Genomic DNA, 17,519 nt, shown 5'->3' on the forward strand with positions numbered 1-17,519 from the left:
TCAGCTTAAATAAAAAATATTCCACATTTAATAACTTTTTATAACATTGTAACTTTTTGTGTCAGTGCAAACCACCCCAGCGTCCCTCCAAGGCGTGACACGGAGCATCCCGTGAGAACTGAAGTGCCGAGGTCCAGTCCTAGGCAGTGCAATCCCCCGGGACAGGGATGAGTTATCAATAACCTGGATGAAGGCATTAAGTGCACCCTTAGCAAGTTTGCGAATGACACTAAGCTAGGTGGAAGAGTGGATCTGCTGGAGGGTGGGGAGGATCTGCAAAGGGATCTGAACAGGCTGGACTGCTGGGCTGAGTCCAATGGCATGAGGTTTAACAAGGCCAAATGCCGGGTCCTGCACTTGGGGCACAACAACTCTATGCAGTGCTACAGACTAGGAGAAGTCTGGCCAGGAAGCTGCCCAGAGGAGAAGGACCTGGGGTGCTGGTTGACAGCCGACTGAACATGAGCCAGCAGTGTGCCCAGGTGGCCAAGAAGGCCAATGGCATCTTGGCTTGTATCAGAAACGGTGTGACCAGCAGGTCCAGTGAGATTATTCTCCCTTTGTACTCGGCACTGGTGAGACCGCTCCTCGAATCCTGTGTTCAGTTCTGGGCCCCGCATCCCAAGAAGGATGTTGAGGCTCTGGAGTGTGTCCAGAGAAGAGCGACGAAGCTGGTGAAGGGGCTGGAGAACAGGTCTTACTAGGAGTGGCTGAGGGAGCTGGGGTTGTTTAGCCTGGAGAAGAGGAGGCTGAGGGGAGACCTCATTGCTCTCTACAACTACCTGAAAGGACCTCTTCTCCCAAGTGGTGGGGGACAGGACAAGAGGGAATGGCCTCAAGCTCCACCAGGGGAGGTTCAGGCTGGACATCAGAAACAAATTTTTCACAGAAAGGGTCATTGAGCACTGAAACAGGCCCCAGGGAGGTGGTTGAGTCACCTTCCCTGGAGGTGTTTAAGGGATGGGTGGACGAGGTGCTAAGGGGCATGGTTTAGTGGTTGATGGGAATGGTTGGATTCGATGACCCTGTGGGTCTTTTCCAAACTAGTGATTCTGTGATTCTGTGAATAACGCCGGGCCAGCAGCCCCGAGCCGGGAGGAAGCCCCTCGAGCGGCCCCGCACGGACTACATTTCCCAGCGTGCCCCGGGCGGGGAGGCGGGGCCGCTTCCGGGTTGGCGGCGGGCGGCCGCCAGCGCCGTGTGTTTACTTCCGGCCGCCCCAGTGCGCGAGTGTCAGGCGGCGCGGGGAGCCGGCGGCCGCCCCGCCCGCGCCTCGCAGCGGGAGCCGGCGGCGGAGAAGGAGGAGGGAGCCCGCGAGCGACCGACCGACGAGCACGGCCCCCATGAGCGGGCGCTGAGCGGCGAGCCGGCGGCCGCGGGAGCTTCCCGGCGCGGCGGGACCAGCCATGGACTGGCTGATGGGGTGAGCGGGGCGGCGCGGGTGCCGAGCGGCCCTGCCCGCGGCGGGGACGGGCGGCGCGGGCCCGTCCCGCGGTGACAGCGGGAGGAAGCGCCGGAGCGCAGGGGCGGCTTCTCTGGGTGTAGCCGGCTGCGCTTGACGGGAGAAAGAGGCGCAGGGGAGCCCTCGCCTCGTCCCGAGCGGTCGCTCTCTGAAAAAGTAACTTTTCGTTCCTTTTTTGGGGGGGGTCCAGGCGTTGCGAGTCCCTGCGCTTCCCTCCAGTAGAGCGTAGGACAAATACCTTTGCAACAGAACATCGCTCTAAACTGAAACGCTGGCCAAGGTTTAAATGCTTTGGAGAGAAAGAAGAGACCTTGGCGCAGATTAAAGCCAAATCAGAGCCACGCCAGGGGGCTTGGATAGCCTGGGATTAATAGCGCTAATTACATCGAGACAGAAGGCAGGAAGCGCTTTGCTGCTGGTTTTAGGTCTGAAAACCTCGATGCAGGAGAGGGAGATGCAGTTGATTGGAGTGACCTGATATGCTACCAGTATCCCAAGCAACTTGGTTACTTCTTGCGTGAATTGTGCTGGTGACCTGCACTCAGGTGAACTGTGAATAATTATGCTTCAAAACCACATGAGCAGTAGATTTATGCTTCCGTAAAAGCCCTATGGCAGTGAGAACTTGCTGCCCTTAGTTTCTTCTTTACAGTACCTTGATCTGGTTCCTGAATTGTCATCTTTACCGTTCAGGTTGCCTCTTTGTCTAATGCCATGTGCCTAGAATACAAAATAAGCTATTTTGTCACTGTTGCTAGGTGTGGTGTATTAGAAAGGTCACTTGGTTGTTTTGCCTTTTGTCAAAGTACAACACGTGTTACTTATCTTCAGACTAGATGTGTCTGGCTCTTGAGCTGGTTGTCAATACGAGTTATGTTTTACTGTAAGTTTGACATATCAATTTGATGGAGTGAGTACTGAATCTGTGGGACAGATAGCAATGGCTGGGTTTTCATCCAGCAGGCTGGGCAATGGAAATGCAGTTTTTGTGGCATGTGAAGGGGTCTGTATGCTGTGTACTGCAACATTTGTGTTTTGTAAGTCAGAGGGCTACACTCTGTTATACACAGTCTTAATGAAAATATAAATGATGAGGTTGTTTTGATGTTTCATAATGACCGCAAAGCACAGGTGGTCTGTTATATTTACTTTGTAAAAGTAAATGCTGAAGTGTCAAAGTGCCACTGTAATTACGGGAAAAGTTAAACTCTGGACCTTTGGAAGGCATTTGAAGACTCAAAATGCTTCATTTATTCAGTTGTACTTATTTCGTGTGAATCATGTTGTAAAGCAGAAAAGAATCAAGTTTTAGTTTAGCCAAATTCTCATTATGTTTAAATGGTGATTTTCTTATGAAAAATATTTTGGACTGTTTGAGGTTTCTGTGCAAAAAATGGCATTTATTGTGTACGTTTTTACCTAGGGGGGTGGGTCCATCCTTATGTGGAAAAAGGCTTGCCTTGTTTCCCCCTTGAAATGGGCATGGATCCCTTGTCATTTGTGTGTTATTCCTTCTTCTGTAGCTGTTTCCTGATAGTTTCTCATCTGACCTAACCCAGTATTGTCCTACTCATGTTCTTAATGTTTTCTCCTTTAAAACTCTGCAAGTGTGAATTTGAGGGTGAAATGGGGTGGGTGCGGGTTATGGCAAGAAGGAAGAGGATTGATATTGTGAAGGGAGAAAGAGTAGAAGGCCTGAGGGACCTTATCCTGCCCAAGTTATGGCTGCTGTTACCAAGTATGTGTCTAAGTGGAAACATCCTTCTTGCTGTTTGAGAAAGAAAATGAAGGAAGCTTGTCTTCCAGGGTAGGATTTTGGGAAATGTCACTTGCTCAGCCTTTCTTTCAGTGCAAACTTCAGCTTTTTGGGTCTTCTGTGCGCCAAGGAAAGGCCTGCAGAAATAGTAGGAAAACAAGTCACTCTCAGTTAACCCGTCAGTTTGCCATGATTCTTGGTGTTGTCACTCTTTCCTGAGTAAGTGTCGCTATTAAGAAAAGTGCTGTGATCTTTCTTATTCCTAACTGCTTTGGGAACCTGCTGGTTTGAAGTTACTACTTTCCATGAGCTTCTTGTATGTCTCATGTAATTGGTTATGCTTTCTTAATGTGTTGATGTGAGAAACACGCTCTGTGTTTTAACTTTGTTTTACTGAGAAATTAACCTCCGAGTGCAAGTGTGTTAAATTAGGCAGCAGTTAACAATTGCTTCTGTTCTAGATCTTCTACCCTTCAAGCTCGTGTTGCCTTTATCCAATAGATGATTTAGAGTGAGATTTGCTTTATTCCTTGCTGGTCCTCCCCTTCACTTGTAGTCTCTTGGAATGTGGGGGAAGGGTACATTCTAATCACACCACAAAGGCAGCAGCCCAAGTGTCCCTATTTGCCTCAGAGTGCTTAATATACAACGAACGGAAGTTGAAGCTTATAAACAACAGTGAATTTATTAAGGATTAACAAACAACTATAAGCTTACGTGGTCACACAGCAAACCTTCTCTGGGTGTTGCCTTCTGTTCAGTCAAGTGCTTCAAAAATCCAGTTAAGTACTAGAGAAGAAAGCTAAAAAAAAATTAGCTACTGACATGTTATAGTACTCAGTGAAGCACCAAAATAAACCTAAATTTTTTCTGTTGTTGGTAGATATCTTGCCCTTCTGCTGAATGTAACCTTAATACTAACACAAGTGAAACACTATTGTTCCTTCAGTACATTATCTTCATTAAAAAAAAAAAAAAGCTTTTTTGTTGTACATAGGATCTATTTTCAGTTCAACTTTGACTAGAGATCAGTGCTGCTTAATTGCTTTGCTCACCAACATCTGAAAGATATCTAGATTACCCTCTTTGGAAGAAATTCCAAACTTGTGTTACGAATAGCATTGATCTGCTCTTGAAGTTTAAAGTAGCAATGAAGACATTGTTCCTTCAGTTGTGAAATATGCCTTTTAATTTATTTTAGAATTCATAGTTAAAAAGGAGTAAAACAGATTAATGGTAATGGTAAACCTGATATGGTGTCAGTTATTTTTAATCTTCAGCTGTGGTGCCTGATGCTGCAACACATTTTTTTCTAGTAGAGGAGGACTCTTTTCTCTAGGCTTTTTCTTTTTGTGACCTGTTACGTAAAAAGGGGAGAGAGAAACAAATTATTTTACCAATTACCTGTCAAACACAAAATAATCTAGAACTACACCTGAACTATGAGCTCAGTAGTTCAGCAAGCTAAGACTCTGCTGTTTGCAACTAAGAAAACTGCAACAGTTTAATGCAGTTGTGATGGCAAACCACCTGTGCTGATGCATCTTAAACTTGGGAAAAACCCCTACTTTTGCCAAAATGAACTTGGAAGCTTTGTAGAGGCTATTCGAAAAGCCTTCAACATGTAAACCAGCCCTATAAAAAAGGTACTCTTTTTTCCTTTGCAAGAAAGCTTCTGTTTCTGTAAACTGAGAGCATTCCCTCTCAACGCTTACTTGAGTGCTTCTGTGCACAAGAAAAAACTCAAGAAGTGAAATGTTACCTCTAAACTCTTCAATGAAGATTGTATTCTCTACATCAGAGGGCTGTGTTATTCCAGGATCAGTGTAAGCATTGCTTGCAAGTTGAAATGTCCACTCCTTTTATAGGCACTTCTGGTGCCACTAAAATGTCAATGCCCCCATCCGCGTGGCTTGGCTTTGCTGTAGCACTAAGGACTGTTTTTTTTCTTTTTTTTTTTTCTTTTTTTTCCGAGGGAAGACAGCAGCACCTAGCAGCTTGTTAAAAGTATTTTTTTGGTTGCAAAACTCCTGTTAAGTGATAAAACTTTTTTTTTTTTTTTTTTTTTGTTCTGGACAGCAGGTTGTCTAGCTGTTGTGAGGGCATTTGTGACAGTAAGAAATAAATTGTGGGAGCATGCTAACTTTACACAAGTGTACCCTCTCTCTGCCTTTCTGTGCCTTACAGTGACTTGTCAAAAGATAAACAGCTCCTTCTCCCAGACTTGGAGTCTAAGTGGAGTAAACGAGAAGGGGCTGCATGCAATAGGGATTTCTTCTGTCTTTCATTTAAGCTATAGGTCTTGTTATCCACACTGTCATATCATCCACTGCTCAATTATCTGTTTCCTCATATGCTGCCTTGGTGGCTTGGAAAGGATGGCCTAGAAATAATTGAAGGCTGTCCTTTTCTCGTATCCCAAATCTTCAGCCTTGAGGACAATTAGAAAAGCAATGGCCTAGAAAGACCAGGAAAATACAGATAGCAGACAAAAAAAGCAAACTCCTGATCAGAATATTTGTGTCTGAAACAGTCCGGTTATAGGTTCTGTCTAGTCGGGTGCGCTTTGATCTCCAAGACAGATGAAGTGGCTACAGCTGAAACTGGAGGTTGTCTAATCTAATTTAATAGCCTTCACACTTGCAATGTTTAAGGAATGACGATTAATCCATTACAAACACCACATGTATGTGCTGCCTTGCATAGTCTCTGTCTGACTAGGGTGGATAGGTGGAAAGTATGTTGCATTGAGAGAGCATAATAACTATTCAAATTCAGTCTTTTTGAGTAGATGTTATACTGACGATTTTTAAGAAATGGTGCAGGAGCACTTCTTGAGGTCTTCACACTGCTCTTTGTCTAGTATGGAAGGCCTGTGTGTCATGCATTTATTTTATTTAGCTGTAACTGTCAGGGGCTTAAAATAAAGCTCACAGTTTTTTCCACTTGTTTTGGATATAGGATTTTGCCCCATCGTTGTCCCAAGCGGTGATTTTGAAAGCTAGAAGAAAAGTAACACATGCTGCTGTTTTGTTGTCTTCCATTCTGTGCTTATGGAAGTGTCTTTAAAAAGTTCCTCATATCGCCTTAAGACACTGTCCAGTTCAAGATACAGTATGATGAAATATGAGTAGCATTGTTATCCAGAGAAGTTCTAGCCTTGAGCTAGAACAGCTAAGGAGTAGATGTGAACAAGGCATACTAGTGTTCTAGTTCTGAGTCAGTGAATATACAGTATGCTAATTTCAGGTGTTATACTAAATTTGTTGATTTTGAGCTGGATGCATTATCTTAAAATCATAGAATATCAAGTTGGAAGAGACTCATGAGGATCAAGTCCATTAGTCGTAAGGAACGTGTCTTCTAGTGGAAACTGAGAAATCATGCAGCGTGCTTAGCTGTCAGCTGGGCTGATGCGTAATACAGTTGAACTCTGCCTTGCAGACAAGGTAGCTAATGACTTTTATTCTAGGTACTGTTTGAAATTTTCTAATTATAGCAAATATTTTCATAAAAAGGAAGAACAATAAAAGTTCTTCAGCTACTGTAACCATAAGGAATGCTTTCCCCTTTCTTCCATTTAGTCATCTTCAGGAAAGAGTCTCCCCCCTTTGTAAGGCAATCTTCCCCCTAGAAGCTCTGCCGCAACCTCTCACCTTTCACAGCTTGCATGGTGTGTATATTTGTTCTGGTTTTTAACTGACCTTACAACAGGTGTTTCCCTTGCATTACATTCCCTGCAAGTTCTTGGCTTCACAGGCAATTTTCCTTGCTTTAAGTGAGCTGAAAATAACTCAGAATCGGTAAACCAGACACGACCATTCCCATTGGGCAGGAAATATTCACGTGTTCCTTATTTATTTCCATTTATAGATGTAACATTACCTATAGGCTCCAAGGTTTTTCTCCCCAGATAAATATAGGTCTGTCTGCAAGCCACTTGCACTCCATTCACTGCTTATTTGTGCAACGTCAATATTATTAATACACTCACCAGACATGAGTGGTACCTCTGCTAAACTATAAGCTAGCTGTGAAAACAACTAGTGTAAAATAGTCTGTAGGTAAAAGAATATCTCCATTAAATATTAACTTGTAATATTCATTAGTATAGCAGTGGAAAGGTGCTGTTAGTTTGAAATGTGATTTTCCAGGGCTATCTTAATTGTAGAAAAGGAGTCAGGACTGGATGAGAGCAATTTAAACTTTTTAGGTGTGTTCTCTTATGTGTCTCTGGTTCTGAAAGTGCTTGGTTATATTACAGCTTTTCTACTGTAATGCAAATGAAATTAAAAAATAACTGCAGAGCCTTGCTCCCTGTAGTGTCCTGCAATAGACATTTATTGATTTCTTGTGAGAAGATGCCAAAAATCTTGCATTTTGAAACCTGCATTACTTTAGCAAACCACAGAATTTGTATCAGTGAGGCAGTTATTTTCCCTTAGCCAGTACAATGCATATGAATTCTGGTTTGTTCTTACAAGAACATTCTTTTTCCAACAAGGATTTTATTGAGGGGCAAGAAGAGTAGATCAATCTCAAGGTCCCTAAGGTAAAATGAACTGTTACTTCCCTTAGAAAAAGAGTTGAGCATTGGAGAAAGAGTAGCAATATTCCTTTATTTTGTCTCTTGTCTTTTGTGTCAGCATGAGTATTCAGGAAAGCTGATGGTTTAAGATACTCATCTGACCGAAAACTTACCTTTTTTTTTCTTTTCACCCTTTTTCTTCTTTAAGGTTAATTTTCAGATAAATGAGTTTCTGCAGCCTATGTGTATAGCTACGTGAATAATGTTAAAAGCAGTGTGAAGCTAGTGAGAACATAAAGCTTAAGGAACACTTTTTTGGTGGCAGCAAGGACTTAAATCAGTTTAATATAATCATATAGCACTATGATTATTAGTGGTAATTACTCTACAAATAATTAGTAATTTTCTGATGATACATCCTTTTGCTTGAACTGTTTGGAAGAACTGCAGAATGTCTGAAAACAGGAGAAGCTCTTACTAGGCTGATTACTAGGCTGGTATCTTGGAGCAGGTAATGACCTCAGAGTACAGTTGGAGTTGCTGTCTTCCTGTGTTACAGTCAGTTTATGGCTAAACTATAAATATACTTATAGTGAACTGGATATTTATGAAAAGCTCAGAATTTAGAATTTGCTCTTGATCGCGTCTCATCTACCTGAGAGAAGTCTTGGCTCTGTCATGATGTGAATGTGAAGTTGGGTGGCATTTTGGATGCCTGGCTGAATCCAGCAGTCTGATTCAAGAGAGTTTTCGGGAAGCTTGGTTCACGCATGATGGCCTACGTAGCTTTGCCATATTTCACTGGCAGTTTCCATCTGTTACATCTGCTGGATTTGGGCCCAGATTAAGCATACTTGAAAGAGTAAAGTTGATAAGAGATTGCAATTTTTAGATAGCTGTGTATACAAGTTTGAACTTGGTCTTGTCAGATCTGTATGTTCTGCAATCATTGCTGACCTATTAACTCTAATGTGGGTTTCTGATAGTGGAATACTACTGAAATAATCTTGTGCATCATTTGTAGCCTATGTTTAGCCTTCTACAGTCAGAGGTAAGGTGGTGAAATCTTAGTTGCAAAGTTCAGTTTTTTAATGACCTCCTTAGCAATTTTTCCACTCATCTTGTACTGCGATTAAAAAAAAAACACGCCCCCCCAAAAACAAACAAGAAAACAAGTGTGCCCTTTAGTGTACTAAGCTTTATAATGATTTTTTTAAAAAATATTTTTGTAAACATATTGTTTATAATATTACTGGAGACTGTTACATCAGTGAAACCACTTAAGGAAGAGCTGTTACTTCACGACTTTGTTCCGGCACTTCAAACAGTTGCACTCTAGGAGCTTCTCTGCTCCTGAGACAATGCACAATAATTTTAAATTATTTAGTTTTGGAGTTAGAACGATGAGTATAACTGTAAATGGCTGAGCAGCAGTACTGTGATTTTAACATTTGGAGGGGAAAAATCGGCAGTTTGGTCTGAAGTTAGTTTTCTTTTATTCTACCAGCCAAGAGAAACTGGTCAGGGTGCGAGTTCTTCACACAGTTCATAAAGGTCTGTTTCTGGCTGTGGAGAAAGAGCATTGAACACAGACATTTAAAATGAAACAGAACCTCAAACAAACGAAACGCCAACTCAGAATTTGGGTGCAATTTTCAAGGCCTTGAAGAATGTCAGAAATTAAACTGGAATCAAGGCAGGAATGACTGTCATAGATCAAATTCCTTTTTACTCTGAACATTCAAAGAGTGAATCCATTAAGCTAGAATGTAAGCATGTAAAAAACTATTTTTAAGTGGTCCGGGTCCAGTAACTTGAGCTCTTCGGAATACAGCTGCATGTTCCTTCCCCAGCCTTTTTCTTCATTGTTCAGATTAGAAAGGTGTTAATTGAATATTTTTCTCATCAGTGTTCAGTGATTGGATCACTACTGTTCCTTCTGTACCCTGAAGCATGTAAAGAGTTGAGACTTTTTCCTGAGAAGTCTCCTAACATTTATACATAAAGCACTGAACTTCTGTGAAACAGGTTGCACAGAGGTGACCTTGAGACAGATTTTCTTTTTTTTTTTTGCAACTGCTTCATTTTTTACAACCTTCATGTGCCTTCAGTCTAGAATTAGAGAGCTTTTTTTTTGTGTGTGATTCTTTGTAGAACAGCAGGGAGTTGCTCAGGAAAGGCTTTGTTCTGTACAGTGTATCTTAATGGGTTATGCAAAACTGGATAGAGGTGTTTTGTGTCTGCTTTGTGGATGGGCTCAGGTTACAGAGTTAACTCTGTGGTTTCAGGTTTGTGTCAGGTGTGATAAACAATCAATAGCTTTCTTGTCAGTCAGTCTTCTGTCTGATACCCTGTTATTGCTAGAACTATCTTTATGATTGTCGTGTCTCACGAAGCATTAGTGTGTAACTGCTTTCCATCAGATATAAAAGAAACTGAGTTTGTAGTGAGGGCTAATAGCTTTTATTAGAGCAACAGATATGCTTGGGGAAGAAAGAAAAAGCTTCTGGTCTTACTTGTATGTCTTGTTTATGTTGATAGACTGTATCAAACAAAACCATGTTAGTATTATAGCTCTGTGTCAGCTGGATAAATCTCACCTGCTGATTTAGCAAGCAGCCTGTACCTTTGTAAGGAGCTGACCAGCCTACATTCAAAACACCACCTTTATTTAAGGTTATTTGAATCTCTTCTAGGAAAGGAAAGAGATTAGAAATGGGAGTATTTGCTGGTTCTGATGTAGGGTATCCACATCCTCAGATACACCTAATCCCCTGCAATGTGTCCTTTACTTTTGAACCAGCCTTTCTGGGTTCATTTGTAGTTTCTGGTTGGGGTGCATGTGCTAACCTGCAGTTCTAACATATTTATGGGTCTCATCTGTGTCTCCTTTTTGTTGTAGCCAGATAGTGCCATTTTTTGAAATAGTTGATTTTTGAGGTTTGGAAGAAGACTGCCTGGTGAGAGATGAACAGAAGAAACAGGCAAAGGAACACTTCAGCCTAATGACTAGAGCTGTTTTTCTGTTCAGTTTTAATCTTCATCTTGTAAAGCAGAGTGTCTATTGGATGTCCCTCTGCTGCTTGATGTTTTGGGTGTTTAGAAGTACTGTTTCTTCCACACAGTATTCCTGGATGGGCATGAAGTAGTAGTTGATGATGTTGTGTCCCTTCCTGACATGATTATTATGATGCTGTTGGTTATGAGCAATTCTGGAAGACTAACCTGAAATTTTAGGCTTTTTTTCAGATGTATTTATTAATGTTTTGTATAAGGCATGTGATAGACTTTTACCATGTGGTCTGGTATAACACAGTTTTTAGCTTTGAGTTACGGGTGCTATTGAAAATGCTGAATTTGGTGATTTGCACTCTTATAACCTGAGAGTGTCTGTAATGAGGTTCTCTCTCCTGCCCCACCCTACTGAATATGAAGATGTTGGCCCGAGTCACTTGGGCCTGTTGAGGCTTGAGCTGGTGGAGTAAAATGCTATGAAAACTCATCTCTGCATTTCTGTGAGAAATTTCTGGGAGATTCGATGTTAATGCTTGTAATACATAGCTAGATATTTAGGTGTAAGTTCATAGGCAATATGGTTAGTTTACTGGGTAGCTTTCTGGTTTTCACACAGTACTATGAGGTGGTGGTTTTTATTTCTTTTTTTTTTTTTTAAGTGTTTATTTTCCAGGCTTGTTTCAGGCAGGATGTGCTCAGTCATCAATTGTAATGTAGGCAGCTGTTGCTGTATGTGGTATATAACTTTCCAGGTGCGCAAAATATTTACGTGTTCAGACTTGTATTTTCTCATTACTGTTAATAGAATCAATGCTTTTGTTTTAAATCAAGTTCATCTTGATTTTAGGTGGAGTGAAAACTTACTAGATTGACTGGTTGGGAATACTCGAAATTAGCCATTTTGTTAGTGGAGAAATATGTTCTGTAGTTCATGAAAACACATGCAGTATAATTATCCACTACCTTGCAGGACAAAATCACCTGCTGGTTTGTTTTTCAGTAAAAATGCGTGAAGTCCCTTTTCTAAGTAAATAAGAAATATTCTTGCTTAGTAGATCTATTGAATTCTCATGTTCAAACATTTTGTTCTGAAACATGGGCTCTTTTAATTTTCTGGTTGGTAAAAATTCATTGAAAAGGAAGTAACTTCATAATAAAGAGAGATTAATTTCAACACATTGGTTCTACTTGTTCAGGGTGTGTCAGCTATCTGCAGTATTTCTGAGCTAAGCCAAAAATGTAAAAGTGTTCAATATTTCTGTGGGCATCAAGACTTAAGCTAACATGGAGGTTACTTAACTACTGAATTATGACTTCCATGAAGGTTTTAATGCGTTTTAATAGATACAATTAAAATTTACTCTAATACTTTGATTTGACTTTCTATGTAGAAAAGCGCTCTTGCAATGACAGACAGAACAAATTAAACTTTTTTTTTTTTTTGAAACAAACCTGAGGGTGCATGAGAGAAGTCACCAGGCTGATGGTCCCCAGTGCTAAGAGCAGCCGTTGCTGTTAGAGTAAGCAGGTAGAATTTGAGCAAGGAGGAAGCGAGTACAGGGAAAAGGATGGTGCTTGTATGTGCTAGCAAAGTTTTATTACATGTACATAATTGACTTCTGTCAGGGCATAATAAAAGAATAGTAATTATTTTCCATTATTACTGAGACCATGGTATTTTTTATAAAATACTGCACACAATTATGTAGAATTACTTTTTGTAATTGAACTGTAGCTGTCAAAAGAAATGCATGAAGAACGTGGATCCAGGGATTTCCCATATATGCCTGACCTAAAGGAATAATTTATTGTTCATCCAGATAAATATCTGTGGCTTGATTCATCACATGCAGTTTGCAAATAGACGCCTGCAACATGCTACCCATGTACCACACAGTGTACTGTTGGTGTGAATTTTCAGTTGCCTGTGGCTGCAAACATTATTGCCTGCCCTTTAATTCCTGGGTCAATAGTTCTTGTCCTGTGGTTTGTGTGTAATATTTTCTTCTACTTGTGGACTTAGCATACTTTAAGTGCTGTGCAGATGTGATTCGTTTGGGTCTGTGACTTTACAGACAAAGGTTTTACTCCTAGTTGCGCCAAAAATCAACGTATGCAATTTGATGGTATCACAAGTCAGGCCCAAATATACTACTGATCCCTCTGAAAGGCTCAGACGGAGAAACTCTGTCTTCTGAATGATGCGAGATTTGAATTTGAGGGCACCTAACTACTAGATCAGTGTGTCCCTTCTGGACTACACCACACCTGAGTGGGAAAGAACCTTTGCTTTCTGGAGGGCAAAGGATGTTGCCAAGATGAAGTTTCTCAAGGAGTTTAGCGTAAATGGACTGTCCCCTTATCTTTTTGCTAGGATGTGCCTGAGTATATGGACATTTTACGTGCGGGGAAAAAAAAAAAAAAGGCAGGACCAAACAGCTGTGGGAATAACTAATCCAAATTGGATCCATGTTCCCACTGAAAGTAATAATGTGGCTGCTTACAGGAACTATTCCTGTGGCTTGTTTCCATAAGATCCCTGGAGATTACTGATGTGGGTGGAGTGCATAGGTCATGGAGTAAAAATATTGTGAGATAAACCTGTCCAAAAAGGAGACAGGCTATGTGATAACCATTGTCTCCTTCAAGGATGACAATGGTTATCATATAGCCAGGGACTACTAGTTAACTCAGGGTTCCTAAAGCAAATATTATTTTTGACTGACAGCCAGCTAATAACATCAGACTGTTACTTACTTTTTAATCTCACTTTGGTTTTGCTTCTTTGCATCAGTTATTTGGAATTCAGTTAAAAAATGAGAATGCATCACAGCAGGCACTGTCTTAGACCTCCAAAGAAAGCATAAATTCTCCAAAATACTCTTATAATGAAATCAAGTCCAGAAAAACTTCAGATTAACTAGGTTTCAATAATTACTTTTTCTGTCCATCATGTGGAAAAGCAAGAGCACCTTCAGAAATGGGGGTACTATAAGGCAAAAGTGGGTTTAAAGATAATTCACTTGCTGGCATACTTTTACAATAAAGAACAATTTTGTCTTCTTGCTTAGCGATAGAAGGTTGGAATATTAATAAATAGGAAGAATTTTTCTATGCAGCCCATAGATGAGGTATGGGATTTATATGATAAGATTCAGTAAGGTAAATAATACAGTTCTGTAAAGATTAACCACATTAGCAAGAGTACTTGTTGGGTTGATACTGGTTTTCATTCCATGCATCAAAGCCAAGCAGTCAGAGGCAGGAAGAAATTTCTGTTGGGGTACGGTGTTTGGCAATTAGTTGCTTTCCAGACATTCATAGAGTCTTCAGAATCACTTCAGTTTTGGCTATTGTCAGCAATGGAGTATATGTCTTGGTAGGCTGTTTTTTCACCTTATGCATAGTCTGGTGATGCAGAGGTAGATATTCAGAACATATTACGCTTTACTGTGCTATGATGTTAATATTTTCTTGACTTGATTGGGTATTATATTCTCCAAACACCTCCCCTTTCAGTGTACAGGAAGTTGAAATACTTCATAAAAATCTGCTTGTTATAGAGGGACAAAAATGTAACTCTCTTCTAAAATAACTTGTAATGTATCTGTTTCTTCTTACTAAAGTACTGAACTTATTAGTTGATGATTCAATTTTAACTTTGGAAAACTTTAAGAAGTACTAATGGAATGCTTTTCCTCCTGATTTTTAAGTCAGGGCTATTTGTACATTTGCTGCTCCATAATGTGTTTTACAGAAAGATTAAGAAATTTATATGCCTTCTTCCTTGTTTCAGATTAATAGTTTTTGGACTAAAGTCAACCTTTTTTTTTTGATATATTATTCATGAAGTCAGATGTCTCATTAGTTTATTTTATTCTTGTGTTTGCTTAGAGGCCCTGAATTACACCATCTGGCTCCCAAGGATGACAAAGTCATTCTTCCTGTGATTGAAATGTCACCTTTGAGACTGTGACTGTCATTGGACATGTTAATCCTTGTAGTAACTTTTAATGGTATTTATAATGCAATGATAGTGAGGGGAAAAGGTTCAATTGGTTCTTGGGGTAGAAGATTTGAAATTCCCTGGAACTGAATATATCTCAGGATGTTAGTTTTGAGTCATGGTGGTGCTTTTCTTTTATTGCTAGTTTTCTAGAGCTGAAACACACCAGCATTTTTCTTCCTTCCCCAGAAAGAAGTAAGAATTAAGATGGAGTCTATTTTAACATCAGCAAGAGCAGAATTTAAATTGAGAAACAAGATCACTTGGCTGTACATATGAGTTATATTACTGATCTACTGTTGTAGATCAAAGCATACTTTTTTTAATTATAGGTGTTTCTCAAAAACAAGTATCTACTTGGATTTGGGATGTGTTTTCAGAGATGCCAGACTGTTCATTGGCTGTGGTCTTGAATCTGGAGTGTTTCCTGGACAATTTAAATACTTAAAACTTGCATATTCCTCTTGGCTACTCCGAGTGGAAGCTTCTGAAGTTTTAATAAACCTTTGTCACAGTCTGAAGGGTAAGTTTCAGTCTGTGGTAATTTTTGTAATTTTTTTTTCTCTTGCCTAGAACCCCCCACCCCCCCACCCCGTATGAAGTTAATGTTAAGCATGGTTTGCTAATTATAATAATTCAGTAGGAATTACTTTAGCATGTGGAAATATGAAACAAAAAGGTCATGGATTGTAGGTGCTTTCCCTAAATGCAGTTGCCACTTAAAATTATGTAAACACTACAGTGAATTTTCTCTGCCCCAAATTGCTAATGATGAGAATCTTTGATAGAGAAGATTATTGATTACTTTTTTTTGTCTCATTAGGTCAGTACTTTACTACTTAGTGGCTTTTCGGTGTGGTTTTTTTTTTTTTGTATATGCACAAGAGTTTTTGGCGTCTCATCTAAATACGCTTTGTGTTTTTATGGGTAGTAAATTACTTGTTGAATAATCTTAGCTTTATTGTATTTATGTAGTATAAATACAGGAGAAAACTCTTGATTGGGAGACATATAAATAGTAGTGAAGTGTGTAGATGGAGAAAATATTATTCTGTTGGGTACTCAAGAAGTAATATATAACCAAGCCAGTTAAAGCAGCTGATCAGTTGAATGCTGCCTCTGATTTGTTGGTGCCCGGCTGAAAATAAATCAGGTTTGGAAATGACCTTTTTATGTTCCTTGGAACTGTTTTTACTTTAGGCTTTTGAAAACCCACTGCTTTTCCCTGGTTTTGTTCTTTAGTAGGTTTTAAATGAAATTGTACAGAAACTTTGCATACACGTTATTGTGTGTGTAGATAGTACAAGAATTTGCATTCATTAGCTAACTCAGTTCAAAAGATAACTGAAGTATGACTGTGTCCAACATCTGAGTCTTGTACCTCAGCTCTTCCTGGCGAGATTCTATTTCCTTAAAAATATAGTAGAACTTGACTTGATTGGGTATTATATTTGCCAAAATCTCTTGGAGAAGTTTGTGTTTTATCATCTAAAGCATGACCTCATCATATGCCAAGGGAGCAAATGAGGCTGTAGCAGCTTTTGTGAGCCTTTATGATGAAATGTTGTGTAGATTTTAAGTGCTGTCTTCTTTGTCCTTTTTCCTTTCAAAAAGTATACCTTTTACCAAAACAAGTCAATGATGAATTTGCTGGTAAATTCTTTGGATAATTTTAATATTATTTCATGTATGGGACTGGACAGGAAACAAAGAGTTAAGAATATAGTGCCTCCTTCCTTTAGACACAGTGGCAGCAACATGTTTGTGACCTCCATGATAAACTTCAGTATGATACATCTTGTTGAAAGAAAAGCTATCACAATTTTTAGCACATGAGATTTCCTTTTTATAGGAGAGAACTGTTGCTTTCTATTATTCCAGTTTATCAATTCAGTAAGTTTACTGAGGGCAGTATTCTTCTTGCTGCACCTTGAAATATTAAAAAGCAGAGCTGATGTATGCATGAACTGGGAATGTTTCTGAAGACTGATTACCTTGAAAAACAAAACAAAAAAACAAAACCCCCAAAAAACCCAAACCCCAAACAAGTAATAATGTTGGTATTTTATATTGATCTGTCTTAGACTATAGCTGCGAGTTTCTCGGTGTTTTGGGTGCTGCAGTAAATAAATTTGTGTTCAAAAATTGGAATGATTTTCCATATGCCACAGCAGCCTATGCTTGCTTTAATTCTTATTACTGTACCTACGAGGGAGATATTTTTACCCAGTATCTGACAAGTGAATACAAATTTCTTCGTGTGTCATTGTCATAGCTTCTTTGTCAGAGCTTGATATTGTGAGAACAAAAGGAAGCTAAGGACCCTAGTGCGAATGTTAGAAAGGGATTAGCAGAGCCTCGTAGCTATGGAGTTAAGCTGGGCTTGTGTTTTCACTGCCAATGACATCTTGATTTATGCATAGTGGGGATGTTTTTAAACACAGAAGCAATAGCAAATAAGACAGTTTGCTTCTAGCCTGTGTTTCCTGCAGGGCTTCTTGGCTTTGCCTTCTGGTTAGACAACAGCATTCGGAGCATAATATTGTTGTTCCATCCCCCTTATTGCTGTTTGTTTTGCTGGTTATGTAAAGCTCCGGGGTTGAATCTGTTCTCCTCTTGCCCAAATCTTCCTTGAAGATGTAAGTTAGGAATGTGCATGTAAAAAAAATCCATTGTGCGCATCCTGTTTTCAGATTGTGTTATTTCCTTCAGTCTTGTGCTCCTGCTGAGAATGTGGCTTGAAGGATTGCTT

The 17,519-nt window shown here is 39.9% G+C and overlaps 1 protein-coding gene across 1 annotated transcript in view; it reads left to right on the plus strand.

Annotated features, from left to right (window-relative positions):
• Positions 1-1,204: 1,204 nt before the first annotated feature.
• Positions 1,205-17,519, plus strand: part of MOB2 (MOB kinase activator 2) — a 117,734-nt gene continuing 101,419 nt past the window's right edge. Inside the window, exon 1 of the mRNA XM_069857747.1 lies at positions 1,205-1,423. Within this exon, the coding sequence (XP_069713848.1) occupies positions 1,407-1,423 (17 nt within the window). The 5' untranslated portion in view covers positions 1,205-1,406. The remainder of the gene's footprint in view (positions 1,424-17,519) is intronic.

The sequence above is a fragment of the Phaenicophaeus curvirostris genome, chromosome 5 (assembly GCF_032191515.1).
Source record: "Phaenicophaeus curvirostris isolate KB17595 chromosome 5, BPBGC_Pcur_1.0, whole genome shotgun sequence".
NCBI classification, from domain to species: Eukaryota; Metazoa; Chordata; class Aves; order Cuculiformes; family Cuculidae; genus Phaenicophaeus; species Phaenicophaeus curvirostris.